Below are 17,304 nucleotides of genomic sequence, written 5' to 3' on the forward strand. Positions count from 1 at the left end.
CCCTCCCCTTCCTCGCACACCTGGAGCATCATGGTTAAGAGAGAGTGCCTGGAACAGGCTCTGCCACCAAGCTGGTGCCTCCATGTGCTACCTGGAGGACAGATGTAACCAGCCTTATGCTCTGAAAGAAAGGGACAAGCCTCTGTGAGAGACCCAGAGGGCTGGTGCTAAAAACAACCAGGAGAAAACATGTCCACCGTGCTGACCACAGGGTAGGGCAGGATACGGTAACATCAAAGCCAGCAGAGAGACCGTACATGCCTGTCCACATGCACACTCTCACAGGCATACACACGCAACACACACACACTGTCAGAAACATGTACAAATGCTAATATCCCACATTAAAACAGAGTTTGCGCAGCAAACTTGAAAAATATCAAAGCCCCCAAAGGAAAAATTATCAAAGAAAACGACTTCACCAAAAAGCAAAATCTAGAAGAAAAAAAAAAAAGCTCCTCATAATCAAACACATGCAGAGACCCCACATCATCTTCCCCCAACACCTGTGGCTTAGTCACAAGGCCCAGCGTGAGGTTGTTAAACACGTTAGCGTGGGCATGGGCCACCAGGTCCATGTCCAGGACTCTGTCCTAAGGAATGCTCTGCAGCACGGGTACGGTGTGTCCCCAAGCCCCACCCTCCTCATAGCACTGTTGCAGACAGCAAGAGGGGTGCCTGGGATGCGTGGAGGGTCCACACTGTGCCAGGTCTCATTCACGCAGTCATCAAATGTTAGCAGAGAACATTTTAAAATGTGGCAAAACACCAAAAACCTAACCCAAGCGCAAAGGGCGAGACTGAAGTTATATCTGGAGCGCAATATCAGCTCTGCAGGCAGCTACAACTCGGTGTTCACAGGAACAGAAAAGGCAGGAACAAAACAGGTCCAAACGTTAGCCGCCATCTCTGGGTGACAGGGAGCTACGTTGGATTCATCCCTCTTACCTCCTTGCATTTTCCAGGTTTTCTGCAATCCAGAGTCAATTCAGGATTGTTTATAGACTGAGTCTGCAGAGCCGGGTGTTGTCTGTAACGGACAGCACGGCCTCACAGCTCTTGCTCTGATTCCTGCAGGAAGCCAGGGGATGCCTGGAATGCCGGGGCTGAAGGGTCAGCTGGGTTTTCCGGGACCTTCAGGCCAGCCAGGACGACCCGGGCCTCCAGGACAACATGGATTCCCAGGAGCTCCCGGCCCAGAGGGGCCGTTGGGGCGACCAGGTGCCCCAGGCCTCGGAGGTAAGGGGTGGGTCCTCACATACTGACACCTAACCAGCACTGCCGTCCCCTGAAGAGTCCTCAAACTGTTGCAAGGAACCCGGAAGTGCAGGAGATTCTAAAAATAGGGCATATATTTCACCAAAGAGAACTGAGCAGCCAGAGAAACCAGCCCATCCTGGGTGCCTGCTGTGAATGTCAGGGATCTGCGTACGTTTTCATAGGAAAAGAAAAATTCTAGACCTCTGCCGAGGAGAATCCTAGGAAGGCACAGGAGGAGGTGAGGGCACGACCTGCCTGGGGCCCCACGGGCCGTGGCCGGGCCGCAGGACCACAGTGTTAACACTCCAGGGAGAACACGGTGCAGGTCCATCCAGGAGGCTCACTTCATGGACCCGTAAATGTTTCCCAACTGTATTTTATTGCCCAAGCTGAGCTCGTGCGCTGGAGGCCTCCTCCTGCCTCAGCCTCAGGTGCTGGGACTACGGGGCCCTGCCGCCACTGTGCCTTGCTTCCTAATTGTTTGGCCCAATGAGAACACTTTCTTATTTACAAAAGTTTTCCAGACTGTCACCATCAATTTGCCGAAGGACAATGTAATACCAGCAAGTAGGAAGAGACCACCTGAAACAAGAATGGACTTGTCAACAAGAACACGCTGAGATTTTTAGAACCTCCCGTCTTGCTTGTAATTGTGTTGTCAGGCGACAGCTCAGTGGAGGGCCTTCACGGTCTGCGTGGAGGACATGCTGGGCACACACAGACCATGTATGAACTAGGTGCTCCTCACATGTGGCTGTACCTGTGTCCAAACAGGCTGGCCCCGGTTTACAGGGCCTGCGTTCTGGGCAGAGGTGTGGGGCTTGTCTTTCAGTATTCATGAGGCCTTGTCACTTCTCAGCTGCTGCACGTGTCCCTAGGGATCCCTGAACCATATACATAAATCCCACCCCAAAGGCGCCTGCACCATCCTCTCCTGCACTCTGCTGCACTAGGGAGAATCACCCACATGACTGGCTCGTGTTGGGCCAGGGTGTTTGGTCAGGGCATGGGGCAGAGACCAGTCTACCAACCCCGTTTTTCAGAGGAGGCAGAGAGGAGCAGGACTGGCACGGGGAGGGGCACTTTCTAGGGACGGGGACAGCCCAAGCAGAGGCAGGAGTACCCAAGGAAGGGTCTGGAGTGCAGGGTTGAACCTGGGGAGAGAGGGAGGCAGGGCAGAGTGACAGGCATTGAAGGTGGAGCTGAGCAGTAAGGGCCCGAGGCGAGGCAGCCACGGGTGGTTTTTAGCAGAGGAGTGAGTAAGGGGCTCAGGGACCCGGCAGGCAGCTTGAGGCAGCTGGGTCCAAGGACAATGGCCAGCTGGGAGCTGTTGAAGTTGCCACAGTGAAGATAGCTGGGTGGAACAGGGAGATGGGAAGGGCAGTAGTGGTCAGCCAGGGACCTGTCCCCTGGTACTCAGGATGGATAAGCTCCTGACTGACCACAGCAGCCATGTCCCTGATGGGCTGGCAGTGCCCCCTCATACCTTCCCCTCCTGCAGCTACTGCGTGGTGGGGAGAGCCACAGCAGGCTCCTCCACACAAGTCCAGCCCTGTGGGATTTCCACAGGCTCAGTCCACTTTGAAAACCCGTTTTCTACTTTCTTACCAAGAAGTTTTTCTTATCAAAAAAAGTTTGTGATTGATTCCTTAAAATCATCACAACAGAAGTTTTCTCTGTGCCCCTTTTAATTTTGCATTTTCTCTTTTTAACAGGTCTTCCTGGGGACAGGGGGGACCCTGGTGACACAGGCGTCCCTGGCCCTGTGGGCATGAAAGGTCTCTCCGGGGATAGAGGAGATGCTGGCTTCTCAGGCGAGCGAGGTCACCCAGGAAGCCCTGGATTTAAAGGAATGGCTGGAATGCCTGGGATCCCTGGGCAAAAAGGTGAGTGAACCATGACCAGGGTGTCACTTTGCAGGAGCATGAGGCCGTTTGCACTCTGAGTCGAGGCAGCTGTCCTGGGCACCTGCCTCACCTGAGGAGCCTGACTTCACACACCTGCAGTCCGAGGCCCCAGGACCCTGCAAAACCAGGCCAATGCCACTTAGGCGGTGGTGGAACCCAGATGCCTCAAAATGCCATTTATTAACTTCCAAGAAAGGAAGCAGGGTATCTCAGCAGAGGGACAGTGGCAGAGGCCCACAGAGGGCCCCTGGAACTAGGCTCAGCCAGGAGGCCATCTGGTGCTTTTATTGACTGGCTCATTGGCATCACTAGCTCTGCAGGCACCGGGGCCAAGCACAGGCGCAGCCTCTGCCCAGGAAGTTGCTTCCCATGCTTGGCAGCTCTCCGTGCCAGGAGCAATGCTGAGGCCGTGTTCATGTCCAGAGCCCTTTCTCCATCTGGGTGAGGCCCTGGCCCGGTGCTGCCCGCAGGCTGTCCTCAGGCCTCCCCTGACCTCCCCAGAGCTGCCTTTTTCTTCTCCAGGGTCCTTCTGCAGATGGGCAGACCTATGGCCCTCTGCTGCACCTTGCCCGGCAGACAAGCGTTCTTAGAAAACCGTGTCCCCAGAGATCCCCACTGCGGTTGGGGATCTTAGCATCTTCCCAGGGGAATCGTGCCTCTGCCTAGGGACAGTGAGTGAGGTGAGCGTGGCTTGGTCCTCCCTCCCACCCACCGCTTCTGCCTCTTCCTCCACAGGGGAGAGAGGTTCTCCTGGGATGGACGGCTTCCAAGGCATGCTGGGGCTCAAAGGAAGACCCGGGCTCCCAGGAACCAAAGGAGAGGCGGGATTTTTTGGCGTGCCTGGTCTGAAGGGCCTGGCTGGCGAGCCGGGTGTGAAAGGTATGCCCCAGGAGGTGGAGACCCACCTTCATGGCAGTGTCCCTGCTGAAGAGGAACTGAGAACCACCACGTCCACTAACCCTGCCAAACCAAACGAGCCACCCAGCTCCACCCGCTGAAGCTCAGCCATGCTGCCATGGGATTCCATCCTCGGGAAGGCCCAGGAGAGGCCACCGCAGAGAGGAAGGGCCATCAGTGATGGCCTGTGGGGGGGTCAGGCAGGACTGGACTGACTGCTAATGGCTGTGGGCTTCATTTTCTGTGATGAAGATGTTCCAGAGTTAGATGGTGGCGATGGCCGCACAACCCCGGGCATTCGCTAAAAGCCACTTCATTATTCTTTCTAAAGGAGGGCGTATGTGCTGTGTAAATTATCCATCATCAGAACCCAGTCGGAAATGCGATCGCCCGGGCTCCACTTCCTTCGAGCTCTCTGGGGCTCCTGGAGCCTCCGGGGGGACGCTGTCCTGGCCTGTCTGTCCCTCTCTGGACCGCCAGTGCCCAAGGACAGGATTGCATTTGTGTTTGATCCCCTCAACACCCAGCTATTTGTACTCGATTATTTTAACGTAAGGGAACGATGCCTTCTGTTTGGTCAGAGTCACGTACCAGCTGCGGTCTCCTCGGAGGAAGTCAGGAGTACCCCGCCAGCCCCGCAGTGCCACGCCTGGCCGCCCCACCCTCCTCCCATTGGCCCTCGGGGACTCCCACAGAGCTTCCCACGCATCCCACACCACAGTCCCCATCCCTTCCCCAGCTCCAGGGACCCTTGGTCCTGAGGCTCTGCCAGGCACAGACCAGCTCAGTGCTGACAGGAGACCTGAGCAGCCTCCTTCCCTGCATGGCCTCCTGCCCGGGGCCAAGCCTGACCGCTGCGCTGGCTCAGCACTCTCCCTCCCTTCGCTCCCACTCAGCCCTGTGGCTCCGGGCACTGCTGGAGGGAGCACAGGCCCCGCCCTCGGGTGGAGCAGCATGGGAGCCAGGGAAGAGGGGAGAGGCACCTTCCATCCCCCAGTCTCCCTGAGCGCCCTGCTTTGGGGACACACGGCGAGGGCTCTGCAGGCAGGTGTGGTTCAGGAGTCAGGGAATCAATGGTGTTCTGTTCCCTTCCAGGCAGCCGTGGAGACCCTGGTCCCCCAGGACCACCTCCCATCATCCTGCCAGGGATGAAGGACATCAAAGGAGAGAAAGGAGACGAAGGGCCCATGGGCCTGAAGGGGTACCTGGGCTTGAAAGGTGAGGTGTCGCCTGAGCTGTGCTCCTGCCCTGCCTCATCCCCAGAGCTGCCCCTGAGCTTCACAGGCTTGACTGACTTGGGTCTTTGGTCTGCAGGCTTGGAGAGGGTGGGGGCTGCCCCTCACCAGGTGTTATACTCTGGGGTCTTCCTGCAGGAATCCAAGGGATGCCGGGGATCCCCGGGCAGGCAGGAATCCCAGGGTTACCTGGGAGGCCCGGCCACATCAAAGGAGTCAAAGGAGACATTGGAGTCCCTGGCATGCCAGGTTTGCCAGGATTCCCTGGAGTGACGGGACCCCCTGGGATTACAGGATTCCCAGGGTTCACAGGAAGCCGGGTGAGTGACGTCACTGCTCAGCACCCTCTGAGCTCCTCTTCCTCCCTCGCTGGGTAAGGGTATGAATGACAGGTTCAGAGTCCTGGGCCACAGAGCAGCAAGGGGAGGCTGTGTATGTGCAATGCCCACGTGGCCAGAGTGTCCACCACAGCTGATGTCGCTGCCTTCATGGGCTCCTGGTGGATGAAGCACGGTGTCACGTTTTTCATGGGGACCTTGAAAGAACAAAGCTTGAATTTCCAGAGATCACCTGTGTGACTTCAGGCTGAGAGCCCATTACTGGGCCACGATGGGGGGGGGGGGCCTGAGTCACATCCTGCTGCCCATTTCCTTCTTCACACAACGTGTGAAGCAGCTTTGAAGCACTTGCTATGGCCACTCTGTTGCCATGGTTACAGTGGGCACCCTGAGCCGGGCAGGGCTCTGGCCTCCCCATGCCTGCTTCCTGTGCGGGACAGACAGCACAGGTGGCATGCACAAAGGCCTCTGCAGACTGCACTTCAGGGAACTGTTTCCACCCTCTTTCACTGAAGGTGCTGTCCCCTCACCATCTGCAGCACACAACGGACTCAGTTTTGTCATTCAGTGTGGTCAGTGCACTGGGGCAGGTCACCTTGTTAGCAACAGCCCTGGCTGGCCTGTCTGTGTAGCTGCCTTGGGGTACGGAGTCCTCAGGGGTCTTGCCCCTCCCTCCCAAATCTGTAGCCATGTGAAGCTGGGTCACTCTGAAGAGGGAAGATGCTCTCAGTCACCACAGGATACCCTGATAGTGTCCCCAGCAGCTTTGCTCCCAGCAGCCCCAAACTGGGGAACAGCTCAAGCGTCCATCAGCAGGAGAGAGAGCCAGTAAACAGGGCACATTCAGAGAGCGGAGCAGTGCATGGCATAACACGAGCCTTCCCGACAAGGCACAGTGTGACTAAGAGTCACCTTCACGTTGGACAAAACACCAGAAACAGGAAAGCACAGATGATACATTGAGGAACCAACAAGACGCATGGTACAGGTCAGGGAGGAGAGTGGCCACCTCGGCTAGGTTTCCCTGAGTACTTCTGCAGAGTGCAGGAAAGTCCCATCTCTACCTGATGGCACTTGCGTCCCATGCTTCAAGCTGTGCCTTCAGGGTTAGCATGCTTTCTGTAAGTTATGTCTCGATAAAGAAAACCTTAGAAAGAGAAAAGGGTCATGATCCGAACGCAGACACAGCCTCTGGCCTTGCTTCCTTCTCCCGCCAGTGCAGCCCTGTTACTGCTTTGGACACTCAAGCCAGGCCACACAGGAAGGGCCACAGTACCCACGCTGCAGACTGAAAGCCTTTGCTGGTGCAGATCTGGGGACTGGTGGTACCAAGCAAAACCCCCACTTCCCTCTGGAGAGGAGGCCACTTTGGAGAGGAAAAGTCTGGCTTCCAGGAGGTGACCGAGTGACCCAGGCCTCCTGCTGTCTCACTGGCAGACCAGCATCATCTGGAGCAGGCCTCCTCTGCTTGCAGATGACAGTGCCCAGCCACGTGTCTGTTTTATGAGCCGAAGTGCCTTCTGCTACCACAGCCCGACACATAGCCCTGTTGTGCTGATCACTAGCCAAGTGGCCTTATGAAGTCACTTAACCTTTCTGCCTCAGTCTCCTCCTCGGTCCAGTTGAAATGGAAGCACATCCCTCAGGGGGCTGTGTGAGGCTAAACAGTCTCTTGAGATGGGATTCCACACACAGGTCGGCGGAGAGACCGGCAGGCAGGACGTGGTCAGCCTCAGGCTCACCGCAGGGCTGGTGTCACAGGGTCCTGACACACCTGCGCAGCAATGCCAATCATTCCAACAAAGTTGACGAGCTGTTTGTTTTTATTACTTCAACCATTTGATACATACAGGAAAGCGAAGCACCTACCACACCGTCCTGAAAAACTTTCAGACGTTTTTACACAATGACGACGGGATCACAAACCTTGAGTGCTGCTAAAGCATACAGATAGTTAAACCCCACAACCCTGCGGAATCACACCTGCTGAGCTGCTTTCCTCTTAACTTTACCCTAGGGTGACAAGGGTGCTCCTGGGAGAGCCGGCCTTTACGGAGAGATTGGCCCTACTGGGGACTTCGGTGAGTGTTGCTCACGTGGTAACAACATAGCATCCAGCCAGGTGCTGTGGTGCAGGCCTATAATCCTAGTGACTGGGGAGGCTGAGGCAGGAGGATCACAAGTTCAAAGCCAGCCTGGGAAACTTAGGGAGAACTTGTCTCAAAAATCAAAGGGTTGGGATGTAGCTCAGGGGTGGAACAGCCCTGGGTTCAATCGCCAGAGCAAAAAAAAGAAAAGGGCCATCCACAGTTCAGAGTTCTTGGGCACACAGTGTGGTCACAGACCCACAGATGCTGCTGGTAATTAAAGGCAGATTATCTTGTTAAGAACATAGCACAATAGAAGTGTGTGGCTAACCTCCCCCAGCAGAAGACCTGCTCCTAACCATCTGTTCTGCATGTCACAGGTGATATTGGGGACACTATAGACTTACCAGGAAGTCCAGGCCTGAAGGGAGAACGGGGCATCGCTGGAACTCCAGGTACACAAATTATTTTCCATTTTTTCACATCCACCTGCAGCCCTGAGCCTTGTCTCTGAGCCTGGTTTTCCCAGAGCATCAATATTTGATATAAACCATAAAGAACTTTATAGAAAATGGTTGAGATCTTCCACTCAATGTGCAAGAAAGACTGTGTTTTTTGGTTTAATTAACTCTGAAGACAAGTTCAGGAAATCTCTGTCTTTCTCTGAAAGTGAAAATAAACAGAACCAGCAGCACTCAGTGCCTGGTGCCAAAGCAGAGCTGCTTCAGGTGTAGCTCATGGAAGATAAGCAAACCTGGGCTGCTGGGACACACTAGGGCAGAGGCAAGGACACTTGGCCAGACTGCTTGTGCATGGGGAAGGGTCTGCAGAGGGCAGTAGGGTTGCACACGTCTCCTGAGCAGGGCAGGAGGCAGCTACACGCCCACGGGTCAGAGGGCCTCCACGCCACGGCACCTCATGCCTCCTTTTGAGCATCGCTAAAGTTCAGCTTCAGAGTGCCTGCCATGGCCATATCCTGGGCGGGAGGTAGCTCCCTTCTGGAGATTCTAACCTGGGGGCCTGCACTGCCTAAGTTCCCTGGAGCCCTGAGTTTCTCTGGTGGGAGGAGGGCGTCTATTGGTCCATGCGTTTGGTGAGGGGCAGGGGAATGCTGGGAGTTGCCTCTCTAGAGTGACTCCAGAATGGGGAGGAGTGTGGCCCAGCATAGGACCAGAGCCCTGCCATGAGGAATGGGCGACCCCATGCCCAAACCTTCTGGCCTCCGTCTCGGCCCACAACTTGGTGTCCTGACAGCTTTCCCCCTGGGTATTAGGGCTCCAGGGCAGCTGGCCATCTGGCTCTTGGCCGACTCTCCTGTCCTAAATGATTACTTCAGCAATTTTGTTCATATAAGTCGGAGAGCGAGACCTTGTTTGTCATGGATGTGGAGCCCCAGGTCAGATCTGCTCCCAGGTGAGGGTGGGGCACACCTCGGGCTCTCCGAGGACAGAGCAGCAAGCCTCACTGGACCCACTGAGTTCAAGTGGGGACAGCAGATGTGGTTTGTGGGAGAAGTTTCACTAGGTAGATGGTAGCTTGGAGCAGATTCCTAAAACACTAAAATAACAATAGAAACAAGCAGAATTCTTACTTGGTTCTTTTCCATGACCACAAAAGCATCACAATGTCCCAATAGCCTCGTAGACTAAAGAAGGCACAGAACAAAGGTGACTGTAGAATTCAGGTTGGTCTGAAGTTTTCCAAGACTTGTATGTTACCTGGAAACAGGCAGGATGTGCAGCACAGGCTGTCACCCATGTGAGAGGACGTGTTTCCCCGTCTCCCAGCAACCACCTCAGCAGCACCTGAGCTGCTACTTTACAATGCAGGTGCCAGGCTCCCCAGACCTACTCTTCACCCGGAGCAGCTCCACCTACCCGTGCAGCACATTCCCCAGGAGATTGCCCTGGGACCTCACATCAGAGCCACCTAAGAGCTCTGCGTTGGTTGCCTACTGTTGCTTAGCAAAGTACCCCGAAGGCAGTAGCTTTGGACATAGATAATTATCTCTGCCAGTTCTGCAGGTCAGGAAGTGGGGGACAGGGTGGTTCTGACTTGGAGTCTTGTGAGCTGCCTGTCATAATACTGGCCCGGCCACAGCCATCAGAAGATCCCTCTCTAAGGTGGTGCTCTCAGGAGCTGTTGGCAAGAGACCTGTGTTCCTTGCCAGAGGCTGTCTGTGGGCTGCCTGAGTGCCCACAGCACGCAGATGACTTCCTCCGGGTCTAATGATCCTTGAGAGGAACAAGTTAAAGCATCGAGGAACTCCATGTGTGAGGCCTGAGGTCATCGTTTCCCTGGTAGCCCGGTGGGGCCAGATTGACCCATTCAGTGCCAGACTGCAGAAGCCAGGTGCAACCTTGAAGGTGGCTGCCTCATTCTCAGAGGGAGGAATTAGGGGAAGTTGAGGCAGGAACAGGTCCATGTGTCTATCTCCACACCCAAACACAACACTCCGTGTGAGGCAGGAGCATGGCTTAGCTGAGCCCAGCAAGCACTGAGCCCTGTGTTCATGCAACAGCAAATCTGTGTTTCCAGGACTGAAGGGCTACTTTGGAGAGAAAGGAGCAGAGGGTGAAGTTGGCTTCCCTGGGATAACAGGCATGACTGGAACCCAAGGCTCTCCTGGACCCAAAGGACAAACAGGTAAAATCCCTGCGGCCACACCATCCCTAGGCAGGTGGCCTCCAAGACCCAGGACAAAGCAGTCACCTGGCCATTTCCTTCTCCACCAGTCTCACTCATCTCCAGGAAACTTGCTTAGGCATGCTGTCCATTTATCCAGCTCTGCCTGGGGACTATAACGTGGAGAGAAACAACACCCAGGCTGTGGGGAGCCCCTCCGTGACAGGCAGCCACACAGGATGAATGAGAAGTGTTTCTGAGCCAGTCTCTGTCCCTTGTGTACAAACAGCCCGATCTATTTTAAAGGATCCTTTTCATGCATTTGAATGTGCAGCCGCGCACCTGAGGATCCTGTTAGGGAAGGAAAGAAGTGGGAACTGGCGTCACCCCTACTGGGACTGCTGCCTTCGCTCTGTGCTTACCCACCTCTGTGCACTCTGCGGGGCTCAGCTCGCCAGGCATTGCTTCCTGGATCCTCCACAGGCTTCTGTCCGCATGACAGGATGGGAATAAAAACTGCACACTATTTTCTCCTTGGCAAGGCTGAGCTTATCCTGTTGAGCTTAGGATCAGGGCCGGAGGCCACATCATTCCCAGTGTGAGGACAGTCCCCAGATTCTCTCATGCAGCTTGGAGCTGTAGCCCCTGTGGGTCCTCAGCCACTCCCTGGGAGCCTCACCCCTCCAGGCAGGACGGCCCAGGTCACGCAGTTCCCCTGTGCTCAGACTTAATGATTGTTCCCCCACCCAGGCTTCCCAGGGCTAACAGGGCTGCAGGGACCACAGGGAGAGCCAGGGCGGATCGGAGTGCCCGGCCATAAAGGCGATTCTGGCTGGCCCGGTGTGCCAGGCTTACCAGGTAAGTAATTGCTTTCTTGAGGGAGTGCCCAGTGCCCACAGGCACTCAGCCAGTTGCCTGGCTGCAAGGAGTGACATCAGCCAGGTCAGCCTCTGCAGGCTGTGGTCTCTAAGACTCGCGTGAGCACAGAAGACAGTGTGTAGAAGAGACACGCAGAAGAGCTTCACTTCCCCAAGAGAGAGGTAGAAGCCTCCAGGGAGGCCTTAGCCTGTCCCTGGCCCACCACTGCTGCACACAGGCAGCCAGAGGCGGGCTCAAGAGGCCCCCATGTTATGCCACCAGATTCCCCACTTCCCATGGGCTCCAGGTGGGGTTTGGAAGTTCCAAGGTCCTGGCACAGTTGTACTGGCTCTGTGCTTACTGGGAATTACAAAGGACCCACCCAAGCCCCAAGATGTACCACTGGCTGCAAGAACTTGCACAGCATGAAGGCGTGGCTGCCTATGAGCCGCTTCCTCCTCCAGAAGTGTTCCTCCTCAGCCAGGCAGAGAGAACACCAGGCTCTCTGTTCTGAGCAAGGTCTGACAACCCTCATCGCACCAGAGATGAGACATCAGGAAGAGAAAGGACACCTCACTTCCCCTCTCAGCTCTGGGGACTCCTGAAACAGTCTGTGGAGACTGCACCTGTGGGCTCCCTGGGTAGCAAGAGTGGCATGTGTGCGTGTCAGGTGAAGGCCACCTGCAGCCGACTGCCTCCTGCTAGTTGGGGATATGCAGCCCTGCATGGGGCAGATCACAGCAGACAGACGTGCTGGAGCTGTGAGAGCTCCCGCCAGCCAGAGCCCACCTGACAGCCTCCTCTGCATGAATAACCCTGTGCCCACTTCCCACAGGTTTCCCGGGAATCCGAGGGATCAGTGGATTACATGGCCTGCCGGGTACCAAAGGCTTCCCAGGGTCCCCAGGTATGTGGCACCATACCCAGCACACCAGCTTCAGAGGGACTTTGGGACACATGCTACCAATTATTGACTTTAATTTAGAAAACTTATTCTAGTTGGGTGAGGAAAATATTTTGAAAAATAAGGGAAGAAATTACCTATAATTCCACAGCTGCTATGAAGAGTAAAGAAGGTACTCTCTAGATGCTTTGCGTACCCAGCCTATCTACAGATGAATTTACACGTGTGGATTAGACACAGATCCACACACTCGGCTCCACTTAGCCCATTTCAATTCTAATGGGCAGATGAAGGGAAATCATGTCAAGAGATATTGATGTTTCCTGCCACTGATTGCTTTGAGCACCAATATGTGGACAGGGAAAATTTTAAGTAGTATTTAATTTTCAAAGGTATAGCATTGAAAGCAGCCTGCAGCCAGGAGGCCTGGGATGGGATCCAGCTCCTCTGCTGACTGTGTCCATGAATTCAGGCTCTGAGGGCCTCAGTCTTCCTATCTGTAGGGCGGGGCTCCACTGTCCTCTCAGATTCCTTCCTGATCTCAGATTCTGTAACACTGAGGCCAGAGCAGAGTGAAACCCCTGTGGCTGCCTCCACTTCTTGACTTCAGTTGCTCAGACTGTCCTTCTACGTAGGAAAATCACCTTTACACTGTTGGAAAATGTGGCCATTGTCCACTGTTTTAATTCTACCACAGGTGCTGACATCCATGGAGAACCAGGATTCCCAGGACCTACTGGGGACAGAGGTGACCCAGGAGAGGCCAACACTCTTCCTGGCCCCACAGGAGTCCCAGGACGGAAAGGGGAACAGGGAGCTCCAGGTGAGGCCACACATTCTAAGCATGTACTGCTATCTCCAGCCTCCACAAGCAGAGCCCCCTAGGCAGGATGGGGCAGCAGCAAGCAGAGATGGGACACTGCAGAGAACAGGGGAATTCTTGCTGCCGTGCCTCTTGGCTGCTCATCTCTTGCACTGTCCTCTGGCTGATGGTGTGCTTCAGTGTGGGTGCACGTTGACCCCTCTGAGATGGTGCAGGATGAGCTTCCGGCCTAGCGATCTCTCATCATCCCTGCACCCCAAAGCTGAAGGACAGCCAGAGGGAGGCTTCACAATATTAAAGTGATCCACAGGCCATGTTCTGCTCTGCTTCACCTTGTCCCCCACAGTGCTAAGGACACCCAGAGGTGGCAGTGTTAGAGCCAGCCGCTCTGCTGTGGCTAGTTTGACCTTCCCTACAGGCTCAGGAGTAAAGCTATGAGGACAGGGTCCCACATGGGCTCCTCAGGACATGGAGGGCTGGAGGGAGAGAGGATCAGCCCTCCTGATCATGGGTCACACAGCCTTCCTCCTCAAGATGTTCCTGGGCATGAGGACACCTGGGTCACTCTCTCACCTGGTCCTCCAGAGATGAGAACAGGGGAGGAAAGCAGTAGGCATAGAATGTTGGCTGCTGGAACTAAAAGTAACTTCTGCTTTCCTCCTAAGGGGAACGGGGCCCAGCCGGGAGTCCAGGGCTGCAGGGCTTCCCTGGCATCACCCCCCCTTCCAACATCTCTGGGTCTCCTGGAGACAAAGGCGCACCGGGCATATTTGGCTTGGAAGGTAAGCAGACCTCACTTTGTGGGTGGAAGTGTCTGGGGCAGGTGCTGGTGCAGTTCGCTCAACCCTTCACTGCACACTGTGATCAGACCACGGCCAAAGGAGCAGACAGCATGGAGGCCCGTCCCTTCCATCACCTGCACACAGTCCCCAGGGAACCAAGTGACAGCACATGTCCAATACTTGCTGTGGGGTCAGACATTCACCCTGCAGTGGACTCGGAAATGTGAGCTGGGTGCAGTGGTACACACCTGTGATCCCAGTGGCGGGAGACTAAGGCAGAAGGACTGCAAGTTCAAGGCCAGCCTCGGCCACTTAGACCCTCTCTCAAGAAGGGCTGGGGATTAACTCATTTACCCATGGTAAAGCATCCCCTGGGTTCAATCCCTAATACTAAAAAAATAAAGAAGATGATAAATTTATGGTGTATATACTTTACAGTTGTAAACAAAACAGCCCTGATGGGCAGTGGCGGCCTCCTTGGGGTCCTGCTTAAGCTCTCCCCCCTTGTGAAACCCACAGGTTACCGAGGCCCACCAGGGCCACCTGGACCTGCTGCCCTTCCTGGGAGCAAAGGAGATGACGGGAGTCCAGGAGCTTCAGGAGTCCCTGGGGGCAAAGGACGTGTTGGGGACCCAGGACCGCAAGGCCGACCTGGTGTGTTTGGCCTTCCAGGAGAAAAAGGTAACGGTGCCCAGGCAGAGGGGCCAGTGTCTTGGGCAGAGATTGGAGCCCCGCCCCAGGGACCTGAGTTCTGACATCCCCGTTGTGTTGCAGGCCCCAGGGGCGAGCCAGGATTCATGGGCAACACTGGAGCCACCGGGGCTGTGGGTGACAGAGGCCCCAAGGGGCCCAAAGGAGACCAGGGGTTCCCTGGTAAGTGGTGCCTCAGAGCGTGGCAGCTCAGGCCAGGCCTGCCACGGGGATGCCCGGGAGCCCTCCCCTCCCCTCCAGGCTGGGGCCTCCTGAGGCCGATGGCGGATTCCCCAGCACACGGCCCACTCTCTGAAGAGCAGAGAGAACCACGTGACTGCAGTGCTCCGGGACCCGGTGGAGGACACTGTCAGCATTTAGGTGGCGGGCTCAGGGTGGCCTCTCAGACGAGTGGGCTCCACTCCTCTCTGCAATGCAAGGATGCACTGGGGGTTCCAGAATGGGTTCCGGGCAGGGAACAACGTGGTCTTGAGTGTTTACTCGGCCTTTCTTCCCTTACAGGTGCCCCTGGTTCTATGGGATCCCCAGGGATCGCAGGAGTCCCCCTGACGATTGCTGTCCAGCCCGGGACAATGGGCCCCCAGGGGAGGAGAGGTCCTCCTGGGGCACAGGGGGAGATGGGGCCCCAAGGCCCTCCTGGAGAGCCCGGTAGGGTGCTGGGCTGGGTGCTGCGGTGCTGGGGAGGGTCTATCCTCTTTGCTTTGCCCTCTTCAGATGAACACCAGCCATGCTGAGCATAGTCTGTCCAGTCACACTCACACCATGTCTTGCAGGTTTTCGAGGAGCTCCAGGGAAGGCCGGGCCCCAGGGAAGAGGTGGCGTGTCTGCTGTCCCAGGATTCCGAGGGGATCAAGGGCCAATGGGGCACCAGGGACCAGTTGGCCAAGAAGGTACGTGATCAGCAACTGAGAGAGAAGGAGGCAGTGAGCTTCCCTCAGGCCCTGCCAAGGGGGACGCAGTGAAGTCAGCAGGAAAGGATAGGTGGTGCCAGCAGAGCAGGAGGCCACCACACCCTTCTGTGCTAGCCTGGCATTCCTGCTGCTGTGTCCCCATGCCTGCTCCCAGCTCCTGTGCCTGGGGGACAGGCTGCTTCCTTTCTGTGGGGTCCCTGATCACCAAGTGCCCACAGGCTCAAGAGTCAGATTCACAGGATCTTGAAGGTCTGAGACAGGGCCAGAAGAGACCTGCTGAGGTAGCAGGAGCCTTGTAAAGCCCAGTGTTCTTTATTTGTACATGCAAAAGGTAGAACAGGCCAGGAAAACAGCAGAATTTGCCTAATTAATCTGCGGCCAGTTTGAACCAATGGCATGAACACCTGTGCAGCAAATTAAACACCGTCTGCACCATCAGCGTCCCTATCAAAGGGAACAGCATTGAGCCACCGCCTCCCAAGCCTGGCCCACAGACCGTGGGCATGCAGACACGTACATCCCAAGGCAAACGTGGATGAGAGGGAAGACCAGGACCAGAGAGTGCAAGAGGGACATCATTGGAGGGGATTGCAACTATTCAAAGGGTGATCGTGCCAGGGACAGACTGGGTGCTCTGTTGTGCTCTAGGGCAGACTCAGGACCCCGAGTGGAAGGTGCAGGGAGGCAGGTTTCAGCTCCGCACGGGAAGAACATTCTAATCCTGGGAATGGCCAAGCATGTGGTGGGCCGCCTCTCCCAGAAGCACGCACACAGAGAGGTCGTACCTGGGCAGAGCATGTCTACTCGTTGGTGGCAAGGAGGTGAACTGAGATGCTTCTCTGGACACTTCCAAGTCCAAGAAGCCCAGTTCTTCCTGCTCTGAGTTCAGTGCTCCCTGAGGGGAACATTCCTGTGGCAACTGAGTTTTTAAGTCTTTTCTGTCTGTGTTCAGTACCATCATTATCATCATTTCATGCTTAATGAGCACAAAATCTAGGTCAAATCTTTCCGGAGAGGCTCATGGTCTAAACACAATGAGACCCATACTCTGGGGAGAAGGAAAAGCAGGTGTTCTAGATGGTCTGTGAACTGTCCCCTGCCCTGGGGCCCTGAGGTCCCCAGAGAAATGAATAGTGGCTGCTTTCTCTTGGGCCCTAGGGGAGCCAGGCCGTCCAGGGATCCCAGGCCTGCCTGGCATGCCAGGCCGCAGTGTCAGCATTGGCTACCTCCTGGTGAAGCACAGCCAGACGGACCAGGAGCCTATGTGCCCCGTGGGTATGAATAAGCTCTGGAGTGGATACAGCCTGCTGTATTTTGAAGGCCAGGAGAAAGCCCACAACCAGGATCTGGGTAGGTAGTACCAACGAGCCCCACTCTCTTCCTGGTGGTGGTCAGGGTGAATGGCCGTGGTGAGACTCAGGACCCAGGGATGAGGAGCTCCTCGTGCCTGAGCCCTGGTCCTCCATGTTTCTTGGGGGCAGAGTCTTCCTAAGCCCTTAAAACTCAGGACCCTGGCACGGGCGGCCTTTTAACTTGTTATCAAGACTTTTGCAGGTTCTTGTGTGGCTCTAGCCACAGGATGACCCTTCTCTACTTGAGGCCACCAGCTGCTTCACCTCCTCCTTGCTTTTGCCCCTCACTCTAGAGTTAGGTGGGGCCATAAGGGGCTGGACTGCATGTGGGTCCTAATACAGACCCCCAGAAAAACGAACTCATGGGTGGGGTGTGTTGATTCAAGGAAGCCTTTAAAAGGTATGAATGTGACCCACAGAAATGGAACACTGTAAGGTGAGGCGGGTGCCTCAGACTGTGGTCCCCTTGGAGGGGAGGAGAATGCAGGAGGCTGGCATGGTCCATTTCACTGTAGGGTCACACCAGGGCACCCTACAGTGCTGGTGATGAGCTGCATGCACTCCTGCCTCTGTGCTCTGCCTCCATAATAAGTCTTGAAAAGCAGTGGAGCAAG

The 17,304-nt window shown here is 55.7% G+C and overlaps 1 protein-coding gene across 1 annotated transcript in view; it reads left to right on the forward strand.

Moving 5' to 3' along the window:
- Positions 1–17,304, forward strand: part of COL4A2 (collagen type IV alpha 2 chain) — a 152,412-nt gene that overhangs the window by 132,140 nt on the left and 2,968 nt on the right. Inside the window, exons 30-46 of the mRNA XM_079138043.1 lie at positions 1,078–1,239; positions 2,976–3,146; positions 3,903–4,046; positions 5,160–5,282; positions 5,438–5,619; positions 7,655–7,718; positions 8,105–8,179; positions 10,263–10,370; positions 11,100–11,207; positions 12,043–12,114; positions 12,809–12,934; positions 13,600–13,716; positions 14,236–14,397; positions 14,491–14,589; positions 14,929–15,075; positions 15,201–15,317; positions 16,497–16,688. Coding sequence (XP_078994169.1) covers positions 1,078–1,239; positions 2,976–3,146; positions 3,903–4,046; positions 5,160–5,282; positions 5,438–5,619; positions 7,655–7,718; positions 8,105–8,179; positions 10,263–10,370; positions 11,100–11,207; positions 12,043–12,114; positions 12,809–12,934; positions 13,600–13,716; positions 14,236–14,397; positions 14,491–14,589; positions 14,929–15,075; positions 15,201–15,317; positions 16,497–16,688 — 2,169 coding nt within the window. The remainder of the gene's footprint in view (positions 1–1,077; positions 1,240–2,975; positions 3,147–3,902; positions 4,047–5,159; positions 5,283–5,437; positions 5,620–7,654; positions 7,719–8,104; positions 8,180–10,262; positions 10,371–11,099; positions 11,208–12,042; positions 12,115–12,808; positions 12,935–13,599; positions 13,717–14,235; positions 14,398–14,490; positions 14,590–14,928; positions 15,076–15,200; positions 15,318–16,496; positions 16,689–17,304) is intronic.

The sequence above is a fragment of the Sciurus vulgaris genome, assembly GCF_902686455.1.
Source record: "Sciurus vulgaris genome assembly, chromosome: 4".
Taxonomy (NCBI): domain Eukaryota; kingdom Metazoa; phylum Chordata; class Mammalia; order Rodentia; family Sciuridae; genus Sciurus; species Sciurus vulgaris.